At 39.7% G+C, this 22,072-nt stretch overlaps 1 protein-coding gene across 3 annotated transcripts in view; it reads left to right on the plus strand.

The window, feature by feature from the left end:
- The window catches only part of GSN (gelsolin), a 75,799-nt gene that overhangs the window by 39,452 nt on the left and 14,275 nt on the right, over positions 1-22,072 (plus strand). The window contains exons 1-8 of one of the 3 annotated variants that reach the window (XM_003757083.4): positions 4,837-5,049; positions 7,035-7,239; positions 9,026-9,180; positions 15,730-15,891; positions 17,593-17,742; positions 18,640-18,729; positions 19,692-19,824; positions 20,757-20,845. In XM_003757083.4, coding sequence (XP_003757131.1) covers positions 4,921-5,049; positions 7,035-7,239; positions 9,026-9,180; positions 15,730-15,891; positions 17,593-17,742; positions 18,640-18,729; positions 19,692-19,824; positions 20,757-20,845 — 1,113 coding nt within the window. In that variant the 5' untranslated portion in view covers positions 4,837-4,920. Of the gene's footprint in view, positions 1-4,836; positions 5,050-5,162; positions 5,279-7,034; positions 7,240-9,025; positions 9,181-15,729; positions 15,892-17,592; positions 17,743-18,639; positions 18,730-19,691; positions 19,825-20,756; positions 20,846-22,072 lie in introns of those variants that run through there. The other 2 variants (XM_031954217.1, XM_031954218.1) reach the window with 2 other exon arrangements.

The raw sequence follows: 22,072 nt of genomic DNA on the forward strand, positions 1-22,072 counted from the left end.
AGAGCTGAGACTAATCTTGCACATAATTGACAGTTGTTGCATTGGTCGAGTTTTACAGAATTGACATTTATTTTTCCTTTTAAAAAAAACCAAGGAATGAGTTTCTGGGAAGAAAAAAGAGGAGGGGAAGGGAAAGATTTAGAAATGATAGTGATGCATAAACAAAAGAAATTAATTGAATTAGGATTTTTAAAAAATGGAGGAAGAGAAGGGATGGTTGAAGGGGCAGCTTCTGGATAAGATCAGTGTGGTGGTGGGTAGGATCAGTGGCACAAGCTGAGGAAATGAAATTTGGAAGGAGAAGAAGAACTACATCTTCTAGAGCTTCTAGACTAGAGCAACAGAGGAAAAAAGTACAACTATAAACTAGAGTGAATCTGGGAGAGGGGGAGGCAATGTTAAAATGACTTGGCGTGTAGAATTGAGGAGAAGGAAATCAGAATACTTGATCTCGAAATAAAAATTTTTACTAGAGTATTTGGCAAGGAACTTTGCTAAGAAGGAGGGATTTTGATAGATGATTTGAGGAAAGAAGAAGGAAATGGAATATTTAAAGCAGCATTCATTGAACTAGAAAAGAACCAGAAACCAAGAGGGTGTCCACTGACTGAAAAACAAATATTGGTACAAGAATGTATCATACATACATATAGCAGGAAATGAAAGTAATTTATATCCCATGCATCTATTTTCTCATTTCATACTAATTTCTCAACCTTTTTGATATGACTTTCAATCTGATCGTTCAACTAAAACTGCTCTCTTCAGTGATGATTTAATTGTTAAATCAAATGTGTAAAGTTCAGAGAAACTCATGGCAGAGTGAAAATAAGCAGAACCAGGGAAACAATATGTTAGATTACAAGAATGGAAGTACAGAGAATAGAAAATATTGGGAGGGGCTGCTACATGAACATACATATATTGTTGTATATATTGTAAGATGTGGTTGTTGTTATTGTTAAGTCATTTCAGTTGTGTCCAAATCTTGGGGATCCCATTTGGGGTTTTCTTGACAAAATACCGGAAAAATTTCCCATTTCTTTTTCCAGCTCATTTTACAGATTTAGGAGCTGAGATCAATAGGGGTAAGTGATTTGCCCAGGATCACACAGCTAGTGAACAGTTTAAGTCTAGATTTGAACATAGGTTTTCCTGACTGCAGGCCTGGGACTTTATTACACCACCTAACTGCCCCTCAAGATGTAGATGCTATATAGAAAATCTTTGCTTTAAGTATTTTTTTTTCAATCTGTATCCCTCCCCTCCCAAAACTGTGTTACAAATATAAAAGGCATCAATAAGATGTATTGAATATTTAAAATACATTTTAAATTAAATTGAAATACATTTAAAATTAAATATAAAAGCTAAATTAAAAAAAAACTTTTTATTTTCAAAACATATGATAAATGATCTTCAACATTCATTCTTGCAATACCTTGTGTTCCAAAATGTTTTTCCTCTCTTCCCTTCATTCCCTGCTGTGCAATTCTTCTATACATATTTCTACAATTGTCATGCTGCTCAAGAAAAATCAGATCAAAAAGGAAAAAAATGAGAAAGCAAACACAATGTACGCAAACAACAAAAAAAGTGAAAATACTATGTTGTGATCCACACTTTGTCCCTATAGCCCTCTTTATGGGTGCAAATGGCTCTCTTCATCACAAGACCATTGGAACTGATCTGAATCACGTCACAGTTGAAAAGACCATGTCTGTCAGAATTGATCATGGTATAATCTTATTGTTGCCATGTACAGTGATCTCCTGATTCTGCTCATTTCATTCAGCATAAGTTCATGTCAGTCTCTCCAGACCTCTCTGAAATCATCCTGCTGGTCATCATATACCATAACTTATTCAGCCATTCTCTAACTGGTGGGCATCCACTCAGTTTCCAGTTCCTTGTCACCCTTGCTATAAACTTTATTGCACATGTAGGTCATTTTCTCTTTTTTATGATCTCTATGGATACAGGCCCAGTAGAGACACTGCTAGATCAAAGGGTATGCACAAAAGATTGCTCTTTGTGTATAGTTCAAAAATGCTCTCCAGAATGGTTGAATTAGTTTACAATTCCACCAACAATGTATTAGTGTCCCAGTTTTCCTACATCCCCTTCAACATTCATTATTACCTTTTCCTGTATTTTAGCTAATCTAAGAGGTGAGTGATACCTCAGAGTATTTACATTTCTCTGATCAACAAAGATTTAGAGCATTTTTTCCTATGACTAGAAATGGTTTTAACTTCATCTGAAAATGTTGATATCAAAAGATTAGATTTTAAAAAAATAAACGGGGCTATGGGAAAGGATAGAAATAGCACTGGGCTTAAAAGTCAGGAGAAAACTGATTTCACACCTTACTTTTAATGTTGCTTAATAGCTATGCAATCATGAGTAAGTCATTGGACTTCTCTGAGTTTCAGTTAATTCACCCTTTAAAGAAAATATCACAATACCTATAATACCTAAATTACAATTGTTTGGAAAAGCCAGTGAGATATAATATCTGTAAAATGCTATGTAAAATAAGTGCCTTACCTGGGTACCCCATTCTGTGCTAAATACTGTAGTAATATGAAACAATTTAGAAAGTCATCCTTGATCTCAAGAGACTTAGAATCTAGTTTGGGAGAAAGGACATAGGGAAAGTTATTATAATACCTAGACTGAACTGACGGATTTTGGAGTGAAAAGACAGGGGTTTGAACCTCTTCTCTGATGATTCCTGATTGTGTTTCTGGACAAGTCGCTTTGTTTTTGAAGCCTCAGTCTCATTATCTGCAAAACAAGGAAAAGAATGCTTGTTCTCTGTGCCTTAAAACTTAATTAATCAGATTGGGTTGCTGGAGGAAGGAAGTTTGGAGACCTTAAAAAGCTAGTAGAAGTATGAACTGTTACCATTTTTTACTGTTATGAATCTTAGAATGTTAGAGCGGAATAGAACCTCAGAGATCATTTTATACAACTCTTCCATTTTACAGAAAAAGAAATAGACTGGGGGCCTTGAGGTTGGGTGGAGAGAAGAGAAGGGAAATAGAAAAAGGAGGTAAGCCTGAAGCTTAAAAGAAATCTTTGGGATATGTATAGGAAAGATTAAAAAAAAGGAGGAGTGGATTAAGAAACAGGAGACCTAGGTTCCCTTCTCAGCTCTGCAATGACCTTGTTAATGTTCTCTTGGGCAAAGATGCTAAAAGAGCTTAAATTTTTACATCTATAAAACGGGTATAAGAATCCTTATTGTGCCTACTTCACAAGGTTCAGACATAGGATCTTAAAGGTCATTTTGAGTAGAAGGGGATCTTAATCTTTCCTGTATGTCATAGACCCCTCTATGAATCTGAGTGAAATTGACCCCTTTACAGAATAAGAGTTTGTTGATTACATTTGAAATTAAAGGAAATGCTAAAATTCAGTTGGATGTTAGTAAAAATAAAGATGTGTTTTTCCCATCCAAATTCATAGATCCTCTGAAATCTATAAACAAAGTCCATGAGGGATCCATGGACTCCAGGTTAAAAAACCCTTGTCTAGAGGTAGCGTTACAGTGCAAAGACCTGGTTCATTCACAACAATTGGGTTCATATCCCAACTCTTTTGCTTACTAACTGTGATCTTGGGCAGGTCATTTTTATTTTCCAGTACCACATTGTCACCATCAGTGTCACTATATTGAGAGTGTTGTATTAAATGGCTTTGATGTCAGTCAACAAACATTTACTAAGAATTTACTCTGTTCTAGGCAATGTTATCACAGTCCAATCATCAGTCCTTCTCTCCTTCCCTCTGTGTTTCAGATGAAGAAAATGAGTTCTAGAGGTATTAAATAACTTGGCTGAGATCATATAGATAGTTTGCTATAGTAATGGGTAGCTGGACTGAGAATGATATCTTGGCTTTTTGACTACAAATAACTTGCCCTATACACATCTTCAAAGCATTATTGGTAGGAGCAAAGGCATATGAAAGCATTTTGTAAATTGTAAACAGCTATTAATTTAGAGTATTATTGTTAGAAGTTGCTAATGAAAAGAGCCCTGGACTTGGTAGTCAAAAGATCAGTTTCTACAATTTACCAAATGATCTTGAACAGATCACTTCCCCTAATGGACCCTCAGTTTTCTCATCTGCAAAATATGAGCAATGACATTTATGTGCTGTTTCTCCCAGTATTGTGAGAAAAGTAAAAACAGCTTTAGAGTGCTGTAGAAATGTGGGCAATATAACTATTATCAGAGTCTGGAAAATGGAGGAAACCCCTGCCTTATTGTCTTTACTGACATGCTGTGAGAATACAATGGATGTGAAGTGCATTGTAACCTAGCAAAGGGCTACATAGATGTGGACTGTGTTTATGCTTGAGATTGAGGGAAATAAGAGATGGAGATAGCATTCAAGTGGAAAGAGCATTGAATTTGAGTCAGAAGACCTAAATTCAACTATAACTGCCATATCCTACTGTGGGAGCTTGGACGAGCCACTTTCCCTCTTTGGGACTGTTTCCTTCTGGCTAAAACAAGTACTTTGCGTTCAGTGATCACTAAGGTCCCTTTCATCTTTAAATCTGGCATCCCAGGGATGGGGTGATGGGTCCTGGTCTCTTTCAATGAAGGACCCTTGGAATGGATCCACTTGACCATCTTCCCCATCACCTCCCAACGACTTAGCACTGCAGTCTCTCCGTGCCATTAGTCCCAGTTTAGGGCAAGCACAGGGAGGTTAGATTGAGGAGGGCCCTGGGTTCAGAGCCAGGTGGCAGCTGCTTTGGGTTTGGACTCACGTGGGGAGCTGGGGCGGGTCCCCACTGTGGCTGGGCGGGCCAGGCCACCTTATATACTGCCCTGCTGCTGCTAGCAGGAGGACGCCGCCAGCCTAGTCTTCTCACCTACTCCGCTGGAGCCGGGCACCGAAATGGCCCGCGGCTTTCTGGTGCTGGCGGCCTTGGGCTGCCTTCTGTTGCGGGCAGGATGCGGGCATGCCGCCGTCTCCCCGGGTTCTCTGGTCTCCCTGCTTACAGCCACCGTGGCGCTGTCCGCGGGGGTGAGTGCCTGGCGCCGGCGTCCCCCGCTCTTCCCAGCCCGCCAGGGGGGATGGATCTGCGCCGCCCGGGGGAGGGAGGCAGGGACAGAGGGAGAAGGGGGGAGGCCGGGCCGTGAGCTTCCTGCCCTAAACAACCCCATTTAACTCTCTATTATAAGTTTTTTCAGATACAACGCTAGGAAAAGGGGCATAATTAAGGTCTATAATGGAAAAACTATTCTGTTGCTTTGTAAGTATGATTTCCGGTCGCGGTTTCAAGCTGGACCCCTCTTTTCCTTTCCTTTGGCTGTTTAACTGGGATATTTACTAATCGACAGCATCGCCTTCTGGAAGGGCTCTTCTGCCTTCTTCAGCATAACCAACTGCTCACCTGCCGAAATCTTCTTTCTTCCTGGGGGCAGAGTGAATGGGTGCATGCGAAAAGTTTTCTCTCCCTTCTGTATCTCCAGTGATGGGATGGACCCCGCCCCAGCAGAGCCAGAGATCGATTTCGATTGATCTCCGGACTGGCCTACATTTGTCATCCGAGTTTGCAAACAGGATTAGGCTGTTTGCTGCTGGGGTGTGGGTGGGTCGGTCCGGGAGTGGCCAAGTAGGGCTTAAAGTTCGGGATTACTTTTGGTTGTGTTGTGAAGGAGATGGTGGGGGGAAGGGGACAAAGCTGTGTTGGAAACAAGCACAGTTTGAGTGGTCTCTTTTAAGTCATAGTTTGTGGGGTTTGTGAAAGGCTACGCTTAAAAAATTTGCACTGACCAATCCGGGATACCTAGATTCTGGAGAAAATGATGGAGAAAGGGCAGCTGTTCCTGGGTCTTGGATTTTAGAGCTGAAAGGGACCTTCAGAAACAGAAACTGTTAAGGCTAGAAGGACCCTGAGAATATAAGATGTTAGAACCTAGACAGCAGAACTTTAGGGGGAGAAGGAAGCATAGAATGGAAGATGTTAAAACAAAAAACTTAACTCGTTCTCACTCTCTCCTTTTACTATGAGGAAACACAGAAATGTAAGGTGATTTATCTAGGTCCTCAGCTACTTAGTAGCAGAGCTATGTCTCTTCACTTCTCCTCCAATGCTCTTTAAAATATCACCAAGCATTTGGAGTCAAATTTCAGAATATGTGTTTCTTTGTTTTTGAAAAGCTCAACGAAAAAGGAAGAAGAGAACTCTCATTTGATTATAAGCTCTGATCAGAATTAAGGAATGGAGTTGGGTTGAGAAGTACAATTCTTCTATCTTCTAAATATTTAGGAAAATAAATTTGAGGTTCCAGAGTGAAAGGAAGAGAGATCCTGGGTCCCCTAGCTAAAGGCACTGAGTGTTAATTGCTACTTAATTCAATTTTCTACCTCTTTGATGCCTTAAGAGTTCAGAATTCAAGAATACAGGAATTACTTTGTATCAAAAGAGGACTAGGAAAGTCAGTGAAGAATCAAAGATGGGAAATAAAGGATTTAGAGAGAAGCCCCCCCAAAAAAACCCCAAAACCTTGAATATAGGATTCTGGGAGCCCTCCATGTAAGGAGGAGTGAACTAGAGAATGATGTGAATCAAAAAAATTAAAGTTAGAGCTGGATAGGATCTTTGAACTAAAATATTATTAGAACATAGATTAGAGAATGTTAGAGCTAAAAAGGGTGCTGGCCCAACCTCATTTTACTAATGAGGAAACTGAGGCCCAAAAGAGAGGAAGTCACTTGTACAAAACTAGTTAGTAGCAAAGTCAGAGACAGAGTCCCCATCTCCCAATTCTCATCCCAGTATTAGCTTTAGAAAGGTGTTACAGAAACCCCACATTTTCTCAGGATACTGGTGCAGACTGGAAAAAAAAAAGTATTTCTCTTTGTGTCCTCTTTGAGATCTTAGTTTTCCAGTGTGGGGAGACTATCTTTGAAACTGTTTCTGGTCCTGGAACTTGAGGACTTTTGCTGAATTTTATCCCTTTGTGATACTTCTTCCTCAGCTCTTCCTCCTTTTATTTCCCTAGCCTGTCAGCATGGTGGTAGAACATGCAGAGTTCCTGAAGGCAGGGAAGGAGCCTGGCCTGCAGATCTGGAGGGTGGAGCAGTTTGATTTGGTACCAGTACCCAAGAACCTGTATGGGGATTTCTTCACTGGTGATGCCTATTTAATCCTCAACACTGTCAAAAGAAGAGATGGAAGCCTGCAGTATGACCTCCATTTCTGGTTGGGTAAGTAGCTGACCTTCCCCAAACCCTATCCCCAAGACCCCACCCCCACCCCCACCCCCACATCTGAACTGAGCATCTCTTGTACAGGAACTGAATGACCAAAGGTTCTCAAAGGTGTCATAGGAGAGGATTTCTACTTGGGCTGGAAATTCAGATTAAAGACTTCTCACTTCTTTGCCAAGCCTAACATTCTAACAACAAAATTCTATATTTTAAACACCCTAACCTAAAGTTTCTTTCAGTTCTGATGTCAAAGAATATCCAATTTTAAAAATGCTTGTAGGGAAGTAATGAAAATAAAGCTCAGAGTAAATCTTCCTCCTAGTCTTTAGTGCGAGTGCCATCAACAGGAAATTCTGGCACCTTTATCAGAGGCAATGTCTCATTATCATTAATAATTCACTATAGTAATTAGAGTGGTAATCAGTATATAGAGAAGGAAGGCCACAGGTGGTGATAAAGCTCAGAACCTGTGACCTGGGGAACCATCAGGTCAGGGGGAGAATTGTCTGATAGTAAAATTCGAACAGGGACCTTTAAAGAAATTATTCTATAACAAACAATAAACACTTGTTAACTATAAAACTGATACACAGGCATAACCACTTTGGGTCCTGAGTGTAGGATACTAGAGAACTGACAGCTGTCAACCCAGGTTTATGTCTTGGAGACCTCTCAGGCTCTAATTAGGAGATTTGGGTTCAAATCAATGCTTTGATCCTTATTACTTCTGTGACCACTCTCTTCTCTGAATTTTTATTTCCCCATCTCTAAAATTGAGATATTCATCCATTCCTGGCCATTTCCCAGGGATTTAGTGAGGACTGCAATCAATTAATTAATCATAAAGCTCTTACTGCTGGATATATAAATACAAAGAATATATCAATCCCTTATCACAAGGAGTTACATTCTAATGTGCTTCAAATAGAGCCTCTAAGAAAATGATCAAGAGACAGCATAGTGTAATGAAGAGCTCACTCTGTAGTCCAGAATATCTGGATTCAAGTCCTGCCTTTGACCCATATGTGACATTGTAGCTAATATTTATACCCAGCACAGGTATTTGTAACAGAGGTTACAAATAGCAACTGTTTTATCCTCATGACAATCCTGGGAACTGGGTGATATTTTTTCCCTCATTTTACAGATGAGGAAATTAAGGCATTTTACAGAGGAGAATAAGTGAGTTGCCTGAGCTAAACAGCTTGTTTAGCCGAGTTCTTAGGTCTTCCAGATTCCAGATTCCGAGATCTATGCACTAAGTTATCCAACTGTCTGTCCCTTAACCTCCCTGAACTTGTTTCTTCATCTGTAAATGAAGGGGATTGAATTACAAAGCCTTTATAGTGCTCCAGCTCTAGACCTGTGGTCATTGGGAAGGCATTTTTGCATGGCACACAGTGCTCCACAAATGTAAGAGATGTCTGTCTTTCCATATGCTTCAGCTCATTGTCACTGTCAATAGTGCTTCTGGGCACCTCAGAGACTTTGGCCACTGGGATTCCCACGGAGAAAAACTGGAAGAAATTGTAATAATCATTCAGTTCAACTCTCTCCTTTTATAAAAAGGCAAGGAAATTGAGAGATGGGATTGGAATAGATCATTTCTAAGATATCACATTCTATGGTTGTTTCCTGATTCCTACAACTTGAATAATGACTAGTATACAGAAGACAATAAATGCCTGTTGACTGATAATTGATTTTAGAAGGGGCAGAGATTGACCGAAGATTGCAACTAGTTTATGTCAATACTAATAATAACTGTGTTTCTTCTCCTCAGGGAATGAATGTTCTCAGGATGAGAGCGGTGCTGCTGCCATCTTCACTGTACAGATGGATGACTACCTGAATGGAAAAGCAATTCAGCACAGGGAGGTCCAGAACTATGAGTCTTCAACCTTCCTTGGCTACTTCAAATCTGGCATCAAGTACAAGGTAAGCATGGTTCCACTTAGGAACATCCTTTCCCCAAATGTCAGAAATACTTGTCAATAATTAGCAGATCATTTCCTTATCAGAAAAATGAGGGAGTTGGATGAGATAATCTCTCAATTCCTTGAAGATTCAATAATCAAAATTCTGTCGTCCAATCTTGCTCTAACATTTTAGGATATTGGGTACCTCTGGCTTTATCCCCTACCACATTTTTCAGGGAGAAGAGAAGCTGGAAATGGGCTTTCCCAAGTCATAGACAGTGGATGGCTGTTTCTGAGTGGGAGATTTGAGAGAAACTTAGCCTAGCACAAACATGATCTTGGCCAAAGGGATAGTTGGCCCAGTGCCGGTAAGCTGTTAAATGTGAGCAAACCACTTTTAGTGTCTCTGAGGGGAACCTGACCCTGATTCTAATTCATTTACACATTATTTCTCAAGATCTTACTCACAAAGAGTTTCTTGTTACCCAAGAGCCCCTGGAGAACCTCTGATTTTGGATGAATCTTCTCCTTAGCAACAGGCAACTGTGTTATGTTCTTATTTTTCTTCTTTAAAAGACTGAAAGAAACTTGAACTTGAACTTGACCCATGGTCTGGGTCTCCCAGGCTCCAGACTGATCCTTCCTTTGGTTTACCTCATTCCCACAGCTGGGATTGAATAACCCTCCTGAATGGGACCAGGTGGAAGGGGTGGGAGTAAGGGTGGTGGAGACTGAGGGTGTAATGGGAATAGCATTAGCCTAGGAATCTGGAGACCTGGGGTTCCAGCATTTATATAATTGTGGATAAATGACTTCACCTCACTCAGTCCCATCTGACAAATGGGGATAATCAGCTTTGTCTTGCCTACCTTAAAGGGCTTTTGTGAGGATCAGATGAGATGATGGATGGGAAAGATCTCAAAACTTCTAAAGAAACAAGGGATTATTATGTGAGTGATCACAAAGAACTGGGTGTGTTTTCTGGGAGGAGCAGAGTATTGAGAAATTGACTTAAAAGTCTTATTGTACTTTGTAGCTAGGAATTCATAGGTCTGAGACTTGAATTTGGGTCTTGGCTCTGCCACTTCCTAGCTTTCTTAATCTGTAAATCATTTCCCCTCATTGGACTGATTCAGTAAAATAAAAGCTTTGGACTAGGTTAGTGGTATTAAATTCAAATACAGATGGATCCCTGTGGATCCTGTATTATCTTCAAAAACCACAAATTAACATTTTTTTATATTGAATTTTAATTTTAACCTAATTCTGCCCAATACTATGGGTAGCAAGTTTGATACCTCTGATATAAATAATACTTTTCAACTTCAACATGATGTGAATCTGGAAACTATATTATATGATGATAGAGAAGATATTTCATATTATGTTATCAAGATATAACATTTATCAACATATATATTATGATATTTTATTAACATAAGATTAAGAAATATTTATTGTCAAATATTAATGGGTTGAAGAAAGTGGGCATATTTGGCTTAGAAAAGAAAAGAATTAGAGGAAATATGATTATGGTCTTTATAGGTCTGAAAATGTATCATGTGGAAAGAGAAGCAGATTTGTTCATTTTGGCCCCAGAGGGCAAAACAAATTTCAACAAATATATTCAACACATTATATACCAGGTACTAACATATGAAGGCATTTGAAATCAGGTAGAATCTCAAGGGTTGAAAGTACTACAGAGACTGATTAACACACTTTCTACCTAGATAGTAATTTCCTTTACAACATAAATTTCAAGCAGTCATCCAGTCTTTGATTGATAATAAGGGAAAGAAAGTCTCTAGTCCCAAATTATAATGACATAACTGGAATCCAAAGGGAGAGTGAAAATCTGGAGATAATGTGATAGAAAGGGCACCAAACTAGAAATCAGGAGACCTGAGATAGGAAAGATGCTAGCTGTGAAACCTTTGGGTAAGTCACTCAGTTCTGGGCCTAAAATAAGGAAAATAATAATTAATCAAATTACCTGTCGTCATGATAGATTGAGGCAGGTTAGCACAGCAAAAAGATGCTGGGTTTCTAATCTTTTAACTTTTACTTACTCCTTGTGTGTAGCAGGATAGTGTTAGTGTGATTATTATTATTTTATAGATAAATATATTATCTATATTTATAGATAAAATCTAATTTTATAGATTATTTTATAGAACCTGAAACTGAGGTTCAGAAAGAAAATAACTTGCCCCAGGTTACATAGCTAATAAGTAGTATAGCTAGGACTTCTGATTTTCTGATTCTAGTTTCTATACTCTTTTGTCTGCATTTGGAGGAATGTAATGGTCAAAAATGCAGCTGTATTTTCTGTATTTGCAAGCCTTCTTAAGTCACTTAGTTCTCTTAGCAATAGTAGGAAAAGTCATCAGGCTGGATTCCTTCATAAATTATAGATCCCAAAGGAGCTAAGTATTATGCAAGACTTGATGCAAGACTTGCCTCTCTGAAAGGCTCCACAGAGCTTGCAAACAAACAGAAGGGAGACAATTGGTCCTTGCCTGGGCTACAGAGATGGGTGGGGAAAGATGCTGTTAAGTCATTTGAAACAGAATCATAAAAAACTAAAGTTGACCAGAAAACCTTTATTATCTCCAAGTTGCTATAGGTTAAAATAGAAATTGCTTAGCTTGATCTTTAAGGTCTTTCCCAGGCTCACAAGCTGCCTCCAACCAACCCTTTTCAGCCTAATGTCACTTTGCTCTTCTTCTCCAATGTTTGGTTCCAGCTAAGCTGGTCTTACTGGCTGATCCTTGAAATCAACATGTTGTTTCCTGCCTCAATGCATTGGATTTGAGGAAGCCATACCTATGATGCAATCCTTTATCACTTATGCATTTTGGAATTAATCTCTTTCTTCAAGAGCCCAGCTTATATGTCTTCCACAGAGTCTTCTCTAATCTTCTTCCTCCTCCAAATGATCTCTCTCTTCTCCCATATTCTTAGAACAATTGTTCTGGATCTTTCATTTGCACGCATTATAGCCTACTTTTTAATTATATTTATCTGTATACATATCTTATACTTCTCAAAGGAATATGAACTCCTTGAGATCATGAGTTACTTTTTCCCTCTTTTTTCTGTAATACTTAGCACTGCATTTAGCATGTAGTTTTAAATTTACTAACCTTTTGTTCAATAAATGACCACAAACCTGAGAGAGACGTTAGCACACAATGTAGGACTGGAGGGGAACTTAAGGTGAAGGAACATAGAAAATCAAATGTTAGAATGGAAAGCAACTTTGCTTGGTACGTACAATGTTAGAATTTGAGAGATCCTAATAATTCCATTATTTTTCATTATTATTTATCCTCACTTTACAGAAGAGGAAACTGAAGCTCAGACATCAATCAACAAATATTTATTAATTATTTACTATGTGCCAGGCACTGTGCTAAGAACTAGGGATAGAAAGAAAAAGGAAAATCAGCGTTTTTCCTCAGGCATCTTATATTCTAATGGAGGAGACAGTGTAAGCATAAATAGGTACATTCAGGATACATACAGAGTAGATACAAGGTAACTTTAGAGGGGAAGGGATTAGCACTTGGCAGGGGTGGAGAGGGCTGGTGCAGTGCCTCTTGGCGGCAGTGACTCTTGAGCTGAATTTTTTTTTAAAAGCCATGGATTCTGTGAGGTGGAAGGCAGGAGAGAGAGCATTACAGGTATGGGGACAGACACATAAAGATCTGGAGTTATATAATGGAGTGTTGTTTGTGAGAAACAGCAAATCGGCCAGTATGGCCGGATCATAGAAGATGTAGAGGGGAATAATGTGTTAAAATAATAGAAAGGTAGGAAGGAGTCAGGTTGCAAAGAGCTTGACAAACAGAAGAGTTTTATTTCATCTGTATTTGACATAGAGGTAATGTCATTGAGCTTTATTGAAGAGAGACTGTGGGACAGTTAGATAATTCTGAAGCTGTGTGTAGGATAATTGGAATAGAAAGAGATTTGAAACAGGGAATCTGATTGGAAAATTATCGCTGTAGTTCAGGCAACACTATGTTATAAGGGTGTGGGCTAAGGTTGTTGTTGGATGAGTAGAGATGAAGGGGATGAGAGATATTGTTGGATACAGTTGGATAACTAGTTCTGGGAATCATCTACATAAAGATAATTATATCTATGGGAGCTGATGATGTCACCAAGTGAGAGTACAGAGTAAAGGACATCTACAGTCAGTGGGTACATGAAGATCCTTAAAAACTGTGAAGGAAATTAGGTGGAAGGAGAATCAAGAGAGAGCCAATGTCTTGAAAATCCAAAGAGTATGCAAGAGGAAAGAACAGTAGTCTCAAATGCTGAAGAGAAGTTTGTTATTGTTGTTGTTCTGTTTTGTTTTAAGAATAAACTATGAAAAAAATCCATCAGATTGGGCAAATCAAGATCATTGGTAGCTTTAAGAGCATTTTCAGTTGAATGATATAGTTCCATATCAGATTGGAGAGGGTTTAGAAGAGAGAGGGGGGAGAAGGAGTGGAGGCAGCAAATATAAATGAGTTCCATTTTTTAAGAATTTAGCTGAGAAGAGAAGGAAAGATAAAGAATAAAGCTGGTAGTCATGATAGGCTAGAATGAGGGTTTTTAAGGATGGGAAAAACAGGAATATTTATGGGCACCAAGGAAGGAACCTACAGGCTGGAAGAGACTGAAGATTAGATGGTGGGAGCAACCTACTGAGGAAGATGAAAATGAATGAGATCAAGGGTACATGTAGTGGAATTGGCCTTGAAAAAGCAGAAGGATCATTTCATTATCAGAGAATGAAAAAGATATTGGAGAGATGTAAGATGAGGAAGAAAAAAAATTATCTTTCCCTGAATCTCTTCAGTTTTTAAAGAGGTCCTTAGCTGAGAGGGCTAAAAAAGGAGATGCTATGGGAGGACAGGGAGAAAAGAGAAGAATGGGAACAGCAGCTCTGGCAAGTGAGACTGGGATTCATTTAGCGAGGAGTAGTAAGATCACCAGTTGAGATTAGCTATCAGATTTGCAGTGTGCCTTCTCAGAATGATTTTGTGATTTCCTGCACTTCTGTTCAGTAGCATGTAAGAAAGAGGTGGGTAGTGGGAATAATCTAAAGTTTTGGTTTGGCCAGGTGTGATCAATGACAACATATAGGAAGGAGACATTCATGAGTAAAAGTTAATGAGACATTGAACTGGTTCACTAAAGGAAGGGAAGAGTGTGGTTAAAGAAGGGAATATGACCTAGAATACTAGGAGAGCTTGGAGATTATAGAGAATGAAAAGTAGGTTTAGGAGGAGTAAGAAAGAAGAGGTGAAAAGATAAACTATTATTTTGGCGTGAAAGAAATTTGGATTTAACTCTCCTCTTACCTCCCCCAGTGGCTCCTGATTAGAAATCAGGGTTAAATATAAACTAATTTGATGATATTGAAAATCCTTCACCACATAATTTCAGCCTGTCTGTTCTTCTGGTCTGATGACACAGTACTAACATATACAGTGTTCAATTACTTTCCTATGTATATGACATCCAACTTTCTGGCCTTATGTCTTTGCTCAAACTGTTGTCCATAATTTCTTTCTTCATCTCTATTGCTCAGAATCCCTTGCTCCTTTCAGTTTAAGTCCCTTCTCTTTCAGGAGATCTTTCCAGATTTCCCCTGTTAGGTATTGGGTATTCCAGCTCCCCTCCCCCCTATAATTTTATATGTATATATGTATATAGAGATCTTGTATTTAATCTGTGAGCATGTAGTTTCCCTTCATTAGAATGAAAACTCAAGGACAGTGCTTGTTCCATTTTTGTTTTTTGTATCCCTAGCACCTACCATATTCTAAGTTCTTAATAAATGCTCATTGATTGATTAATAATAAGTAAAAGAACCCCAATTTTAACCCAGAGTCTCTGATTCCAAAACAAGCAGAGTTTTATCCACCATACTATGTGGACATATAGGATTTATTAGTAGAAATATAAACCACAACAGTATGAATAGTGACAGTAACTTAGATTTGTAGAGTATTTTAGTTTGAGAATTTTTTATAGATGAGGAAACTAAAGTTTAGAATAGTCAAGTGAATGGCCAAAGGTCAATCATATTAATATCCGCACTGGAATCCTTGGAATTTAAATCTAATGCCCTTTGTATTATACCATCCTCCCTTCTTTTCTCCTTTCCTTCCTTCCCTTCTTCTTCTCTTTCTCCATTTCTCCCTCCCTTTCTCGCTCCTTCCCTTCCTTTTTTTCCCCTTCCTCTCTTCCTCCTTCCTTTCTCCTCCTCCATTTTCCTTACACACATACACACACACACACACACACACACACACACACACACCATGAGGTAAATAGTACTGTTATTTTCATTTCATAAGTGAGGAAACTGAGGCTTAGTGAGTTTAAATGACTTATTCAAGGCCACTTAATTAGTGAGACAAATGGGGAGCATTTCTAACTTTTTATGATGGCTGCAAAAAGAATTCTTAAGGGAAAATTGTGGAGTAAAAAAGCCAGTGGAGGCAGCAGACTTCTATTCAGTTCCACTTGACCTTCTATATTTCTCCCTTCTACCTTCTAGAAAGGTGGTGTGGCTTCTGGCTTCAAGCATGTGGTACCCAATGAGGTAGTTGTGCAGAGACTGTTCCAGGTCAAAGGACGCCGGATTGTTCGGGCCACAGAGGTACCTGTTTCATGGGACAGCTTCAACAACGGTGACTGCTTCATCCTTGACTTGGGGAATGTAAGTGTACTCCTTGGCCCTCACTGCCTCTCTCTATTGCCATCAGTTGTTGGATCCTTTCTTTAGGCACCTGTATTTCATGACATGAGTGCCATATGCTCTCAATTAGCCTTTTCTAATGGCTTTAACATCCTGAAGCTTGGTCTTACAGCAGATAAGTGGGACACAACCACATCCTCAGCCACCTGTATATGAACATGTGCAGAGAGCCAGAGACATTCACATGCACAAGTCTGCTAGTAACCAGGTCATTTGGGTACATTCATACAGAAAAACACATACCAGTATGTGTATCATCATCATTATCTTCTCCTCATTATCATCATCACTATTTTAGCTACATCTGTGATTTCATTGGCATGAGGAATTTCCAATAAGAAACTCCTCTGACAGATGCAGATCAATACATAAAACACATGCTTAGAATTGCTTTTATTAAATGGACATTCATACACATACTCACCAACCTATGTCCATTATATACCTATACATACACACTGATTGTATAACATCCTTTTTATACCTGCACACAAATTTGGATCCAGATGTCTGCCTATTATATGTTTTATATTTACTTTTTAATTTAATTTTATTTATCAATTACATATAAACAAAAATTTTAAACACTTTTTTTTTCTAATTTCAAATTCCAAATTCTCTATCTCCCTCCCTCTCCTGGTCCTCTTCCTTGAGAAGGCAAGCAATTTGATATAAATTCTACATGTACAGTCATCCAAAACATTTCCATATTACATATCATACATATCAATTACATATAAACAAAAATTTTAAACACTTTTTTTTTCTAATTTCGAATTCCAAATTCTCTATCTCCCTCCCTCTCCTGGTCCTCTTCCTTGAGAAGGCAAGCAATTTGATATAAATTCTACATGTACAGTCATCCAAAACATTTCCATATTAGCTATGTTGCAAAAGAAAAAAACAGACCCAAACCCAAAACAAAACCAAAGTTGACAAAAAAAGTATCCTGTGATCTGCATTCACATACCATTGATTTTTTCTTTGGAAATAGACAGCTTTCAATTTTATTTCCTTTATCATTTGTTTTTTAATATTTGATCTGATTTTTCTTGTGCAGCAACATAATTATATAAATATGTATGCCTATATTGGATTTAACATATATTTTTACCATGTTTAATATATATTAGATTACATACCCTCTTGGAGAGGGGGTGGGGGGAAAGAGGAAAATTGGAACATAAGGTTTTTTCAAGGGTCATTGTTGAAAAATTATCCTTGCATATGTTTTGAAAATAAAAAACTTCAGTAAAAAATGGACAGCATTTTTTATCACAAGTCCTTTGGAATTATTTTGGATCTTTGTTTTGCTGAGAATAGCTAAGTTATTGACAGTTGGTCATTGTACAGCAGTGTTGTCACTGTGTGTACTGTTTGTTCTGCTCATCTTACTTTGCATCAGTTCATGGAAATCTTCCCAGCTTTTATATCTTTATGCATACACACAACATGTGTCCATTCTACTTGCACAATACAGGATGTGCCTGGATGTATGAATGCATGAGCCCCTCTACGTGTGTTCTCACATTACTGTGAGTTTTGCTCGTGTTTCATGTTGAAATAGTGAAGAGAGGGTCAGCACAACTCACTTCTCCCGCTCTTGTACCTGGGGTTGGGGAATCTCACTGTGAACCATTATGTTTGGTCTGTGCCTTCCAGGACATCTACCAGTGGTGTGGCACAAACAGCAACCGCTTTGAGCGACTCAAGGCTACCCAGGTGTCCAAGGGCATCCGAGACAATGAACGGAATGGCCGGGCCAAGGTGCACATCTCAGAGGAGGGAGCTGAGCCGGAGGCGATGCTCAAGGTGAACCTCTCTTCTTGTTATCTGAGCCACAGTTGGGGTAGGTGTTGCGACCCTACCCTTGGTTTAACATTGCTTTTTAGCTTATGTCCCTGTGAAAAGTGTCTTTGTAGAGAAACTGTAATTTCCAGGGAATATCTCTGTTAGGCAGTTTGGCTTCTTCCTGTAGTTTCTCCCAAAGGTGTGTGGGTTTTTAGGATGACTGACTAGAAACCCACCTGTGTTTTGGTACATGCAGGGCCTGTGAGCCTCATCTTTTGGGTGTACTGCTCTGTGGGAACATCATTTAGAGATTCTGCCTTGTAGGATGGGACAAGCTCCCTAAAATGATTCCTTTCCCAAGGAGACCACGTCTGGGTCTGGGTCTGGGTCTGGTGTCTTAGGATTCTGTGGCTTCTTGTCTATCATAAAGGAAAGACCAGCGTGTCAGAGTTGTGTAAAGCATGTACTCAAAGGCCCCTTGATGTGCCTTGTCTTATTGTCTAATGTCCAAACAGAAATGAATCCAGAGATGTGGCTGCTAGTGGTTAGCCTGTGGTCTAGCTCACACTAGTAAGGAAATGACCAGGATAACCATGGAGAAAGGAAGTTTTGGGGGGAAGTCTTACAGAATTTCAGAGTTGGAAAGAATGTCAGAGGATTTTCCCTGATAAGTGATCCCTCAACTTCCTTTTGAAATTCTCTGATAATATTGAACTGTCCCGCCTGAGACAGCCCATCTGCTTACAGTAGCTCTGGTGGTTTTTAAGAACTTTTCCCTTATATCCTTTTTTTGTAATCTTGGTTCTGTCCAACTCAGGCCATTCCATCTTAGAACCTGGAGGGGCAGATGGCTGGGAGAGTGTCAAATGCTTGGCCTGTGCTCACAGGCTTATGTTTCCCTCTCTATATCTCTGCTAGGTCCTGGGGCCCAAGCCCTCTCTACCTGCAGGCCAGGATGACACCACCAAAGAGGATGCAGCCAATCGTAGACTTGCTAAGCTCTATAAGGTAGGTAACATAAGGTAGCTGAGAGAACTCTCAATTTGGAGCCACAGTCGTTGGGCTTGAAGTCTGGCTCTGCTTCTTCCTAGCTGTGTGATCAAGGGTTGGTCCCATAGCTTCTTAATCCTAAATCTCATATTCCTCATCCATGAAATGGGGTGTGTTCTGCCTATTTCTTGGGGTTGTTGTGAGAGCCAAATGAAGCCATGGGGAGAAAGTATTTTCTAAGGTTTAAGAACTGCATAAACATCATCTTACTACTATTACAAGATAGGGAGAAATAGTTGGGACAAGGGAGCTGGCTGATGTGGGCTTAGCATGAAAAGTGGTCCAAGCAGATGTAGCCTGGTGGGGTTAGAGAGGGAGTCACTGCTAGGTCAGCTTGTAGTCTTCGCCAACTGGATCCCAGTCAAGGTCCTGACCCCCACAGCTTGTGCCAGATGTTCCACTCCAAATATGGTGTACGGCAATCAGGAACACCCTGGGCTTAAACAGTACAGTGCAGAGAAATAAACATTTAATTCATCAAGGAATTTGGGTTCTTGTCATGGCTTTGCCACTAGCTCTTTGTGGCAATGGGACAAATTATTTCCCCCTTCTTCAAACCTCAGTTTGGGGGTGATAAACAATTCTTGCCTTGATTACCATCACTGGTATGTTGTGAAGTCAAAAGGAGATAATCATCAAGAAAGTGGCTTTAATAGTCAGCATAGTAAGTAAACCACTTAACTATTGAGGTGCTTGGAAATCAAATGCTCCTGTCTGGATGCTTTGATCCCATTTGGAGGCAGCTAGTGAGAGAATGGGTAACTTTGGAATTTAGGTCCTGCTTCTGAATCGGGAGTTTGGAAATGAGAAGTCACCAAGTGGGAAGATGGAGAACTCGGGCTGTCTCAGGGAGAACACCTAGAACTCTCCTCAAGGCCTGGGTGTGAAGATGCTGACTGACCTGGTCTCTTCCCTAACAGGTTTCCAATGGGGCTGGGACTATGGCTGTGTCCTTGGTGGCTGATGAGAACCCCTTTGCTCAGGCAGCTCTGAACTCTGATGACTGCTTTATCCTGGACCATGGCACAAATGGAAAGATTTTTGTCTGGAAAGGTATCCTAAAAATGAGGGCTAGGAGGGGAGCATTTTCACTTGCACTGGCACTCCTAAGTCAGTGGATCTAGACAGCTTCGTCCCTGTCCAGGAATTTTTTTTCTGCTTGCTGAAGGCACAGGGGTGGAAGCATTCTTATAGGGCACATCTAGGACTACAAACCACTCTCTCTGGAGACTCTGGAGGGTTGGTGTAGTACAGTGGAAAGAACATTAATTTTGGAGTCAGAAAACCTAAGTTCAAATATTGTCTCTGATGGTTATCTGTGTGATGTTGGGCAAGTCACTTAACCTGTTTGAATCTCAATTTCCTCTGTAAAGTAAAGGGATTGGATTAGTAGGTCTTTGTAATTCTTTTAATAATAATAAACCTCTTATCCTGTGATTTCAATATGTAGAAAGGAGTCTATGGAACATATTTCTGTTCTTTAGTCATAAACCCAGTAGGGTGGGCATAGGTGTCTACAGTCAGTTGGGTCTGTTTCTCAGGAGTCCAGACCCTGGGACTGAGTGGTAGAATAAGGTCCCCTGGCTCAGCAATTATCGAGGTAGGGAGGGGATGCAGAGGGACTTTCTGTTGAGAGAGAGAGAAAAATTATGTTAATTATGAATAAACAGATGAGGATGAGGAGAATGAATCTGTTATTTGGAGTTCAGAGTAACTGATTCCCTGGGATTCTTGTCCCTTCTGGGAGACATTAGAGCAGCCTGAATTATGTTTGGCTGCAGACCCACATAGTCACTATCTCAGGGGAGTAGAGATCCTTTCTCTTGGGGTTCTGGATGCTGGTTGTCAAGAAGGTCCAGAGCAACTTCAGAACCGCAGAGCTGTGTCCATGAGCTGACCTCACCAGTGGGATTTCAGGGAGATTAGACAGAAGTTTCTTCTCTTCAAATCTCTCAACTTGAATGGTTCCCTCAACTCTCCCACAGGCAAACTGGCTAATGCAGAGGAGAGGAAGGCTGCTCTCAAAAGTGCCTCTGACTTCATCTCCAAGATGAGCTACCCCAAGCAGACCCAGGTGAGATGCTGAGGCCTTGGTGACTGGGTGGAACAATTCAGTCAAGGCCCTCGCCTTGTGCCCCAAGGCCTGGACCAATAAAATGGAGGAAAGAAAGAAAAACCTGGAGAGGGGGCCTGCCCTGGGTGAGCATTAGAAAATAGAAAAGAATGGTGGGTCAGTCAAGGAAACTAAAATAACTGCTGGGTGGGTACCTGCCCCTAAGGGGAGAGACACAAGGTATGTGAGACATTTCCCCTCAGTGAACTAATACAACAGGGGAAGAGATGCTACTTACTTATATTGTGGTATTAGCAAACTGGGTCTGCCTCCAAACCCTCTGTCCTGGATTTTGATAAGTCTTTTGACATTGAGTTAGACTGATCCTTGGATGAAAAGGCCGTAGTCTATTTTCACACCTGTCCTTGAAGCTTCGAAGCTTGGGAAGCCCCCAGAACTTGCCTTCTGTTGGCATATAGCCTTTGGGAACTCAAGGTCACCAACAAGACAACGAGACAGCAGAGAAGGACTTTAACTCTGTGTGTGTATGTGTCTGTGTGCGTGTGTAATTTGTATTACACATTAGAATTAAACGCTTCCTTTCATATATATGTACACATATGCACATAAAATATACTAGGTATGCTATATACACATATACATATGTGATATATACATTATAAATTTTATACATACCCAATATACACATTATACCAGATGTGAGCTCAGTAAGGGCAGGGAAGGTACCTTCTCTAAACTTTTTATCTCTTGCAAGACCTAGAATAGTGCATGGTACACAGTTGACAATATATTTTCTTTGAATTGTTCTAGTTTTGACCTCCTCTGAGCCTCCTCTAAATTTCTGGAATCCCTTCCCCTATTGAGCTACAGAATTGGTTTCTAGGGTATCTAAGTACCAAACTGATCAGTGATTTAACTAGTTATTATCAAAAATTTATTAAGCATATAATAATATGCTAGATACTATGCTTTGCTGGGGCAAAAAGCAAACAGTCAATTCCCTTCATGAGCTTATGTTCTGTAAGGGGAAATAGGATATACATATATAAGTATTTTCACATTTGGTCCAGGGCATCTTCAAATTGAATTCATTGATTTAAAAAAAAAAAAAAAGTCTTATTTTAATGGCACCTTCATTTCTGCATATTTTCCCTCTCTGCCCCCACTTACCTAACCTAGTGAGCCATCATTTTTAACAAAAATTTAAAAGAAGAAGGTGAAAAAAAT

This window comes from Sarcophilus harrisii, chromosome 2 (genome assembly GCF_902635505.1).
Source record: "Sarcophilus harrisii chromosome 2, mSarHar1.11, whole genome shotgun sequence".
Lineage (NCBI taxonomy): Eukaryota > Metazoa > Chordata > Mammalia > Dasyuromorphia > Dasyuridae > Sarcophilus > Sarcophilus harrisii.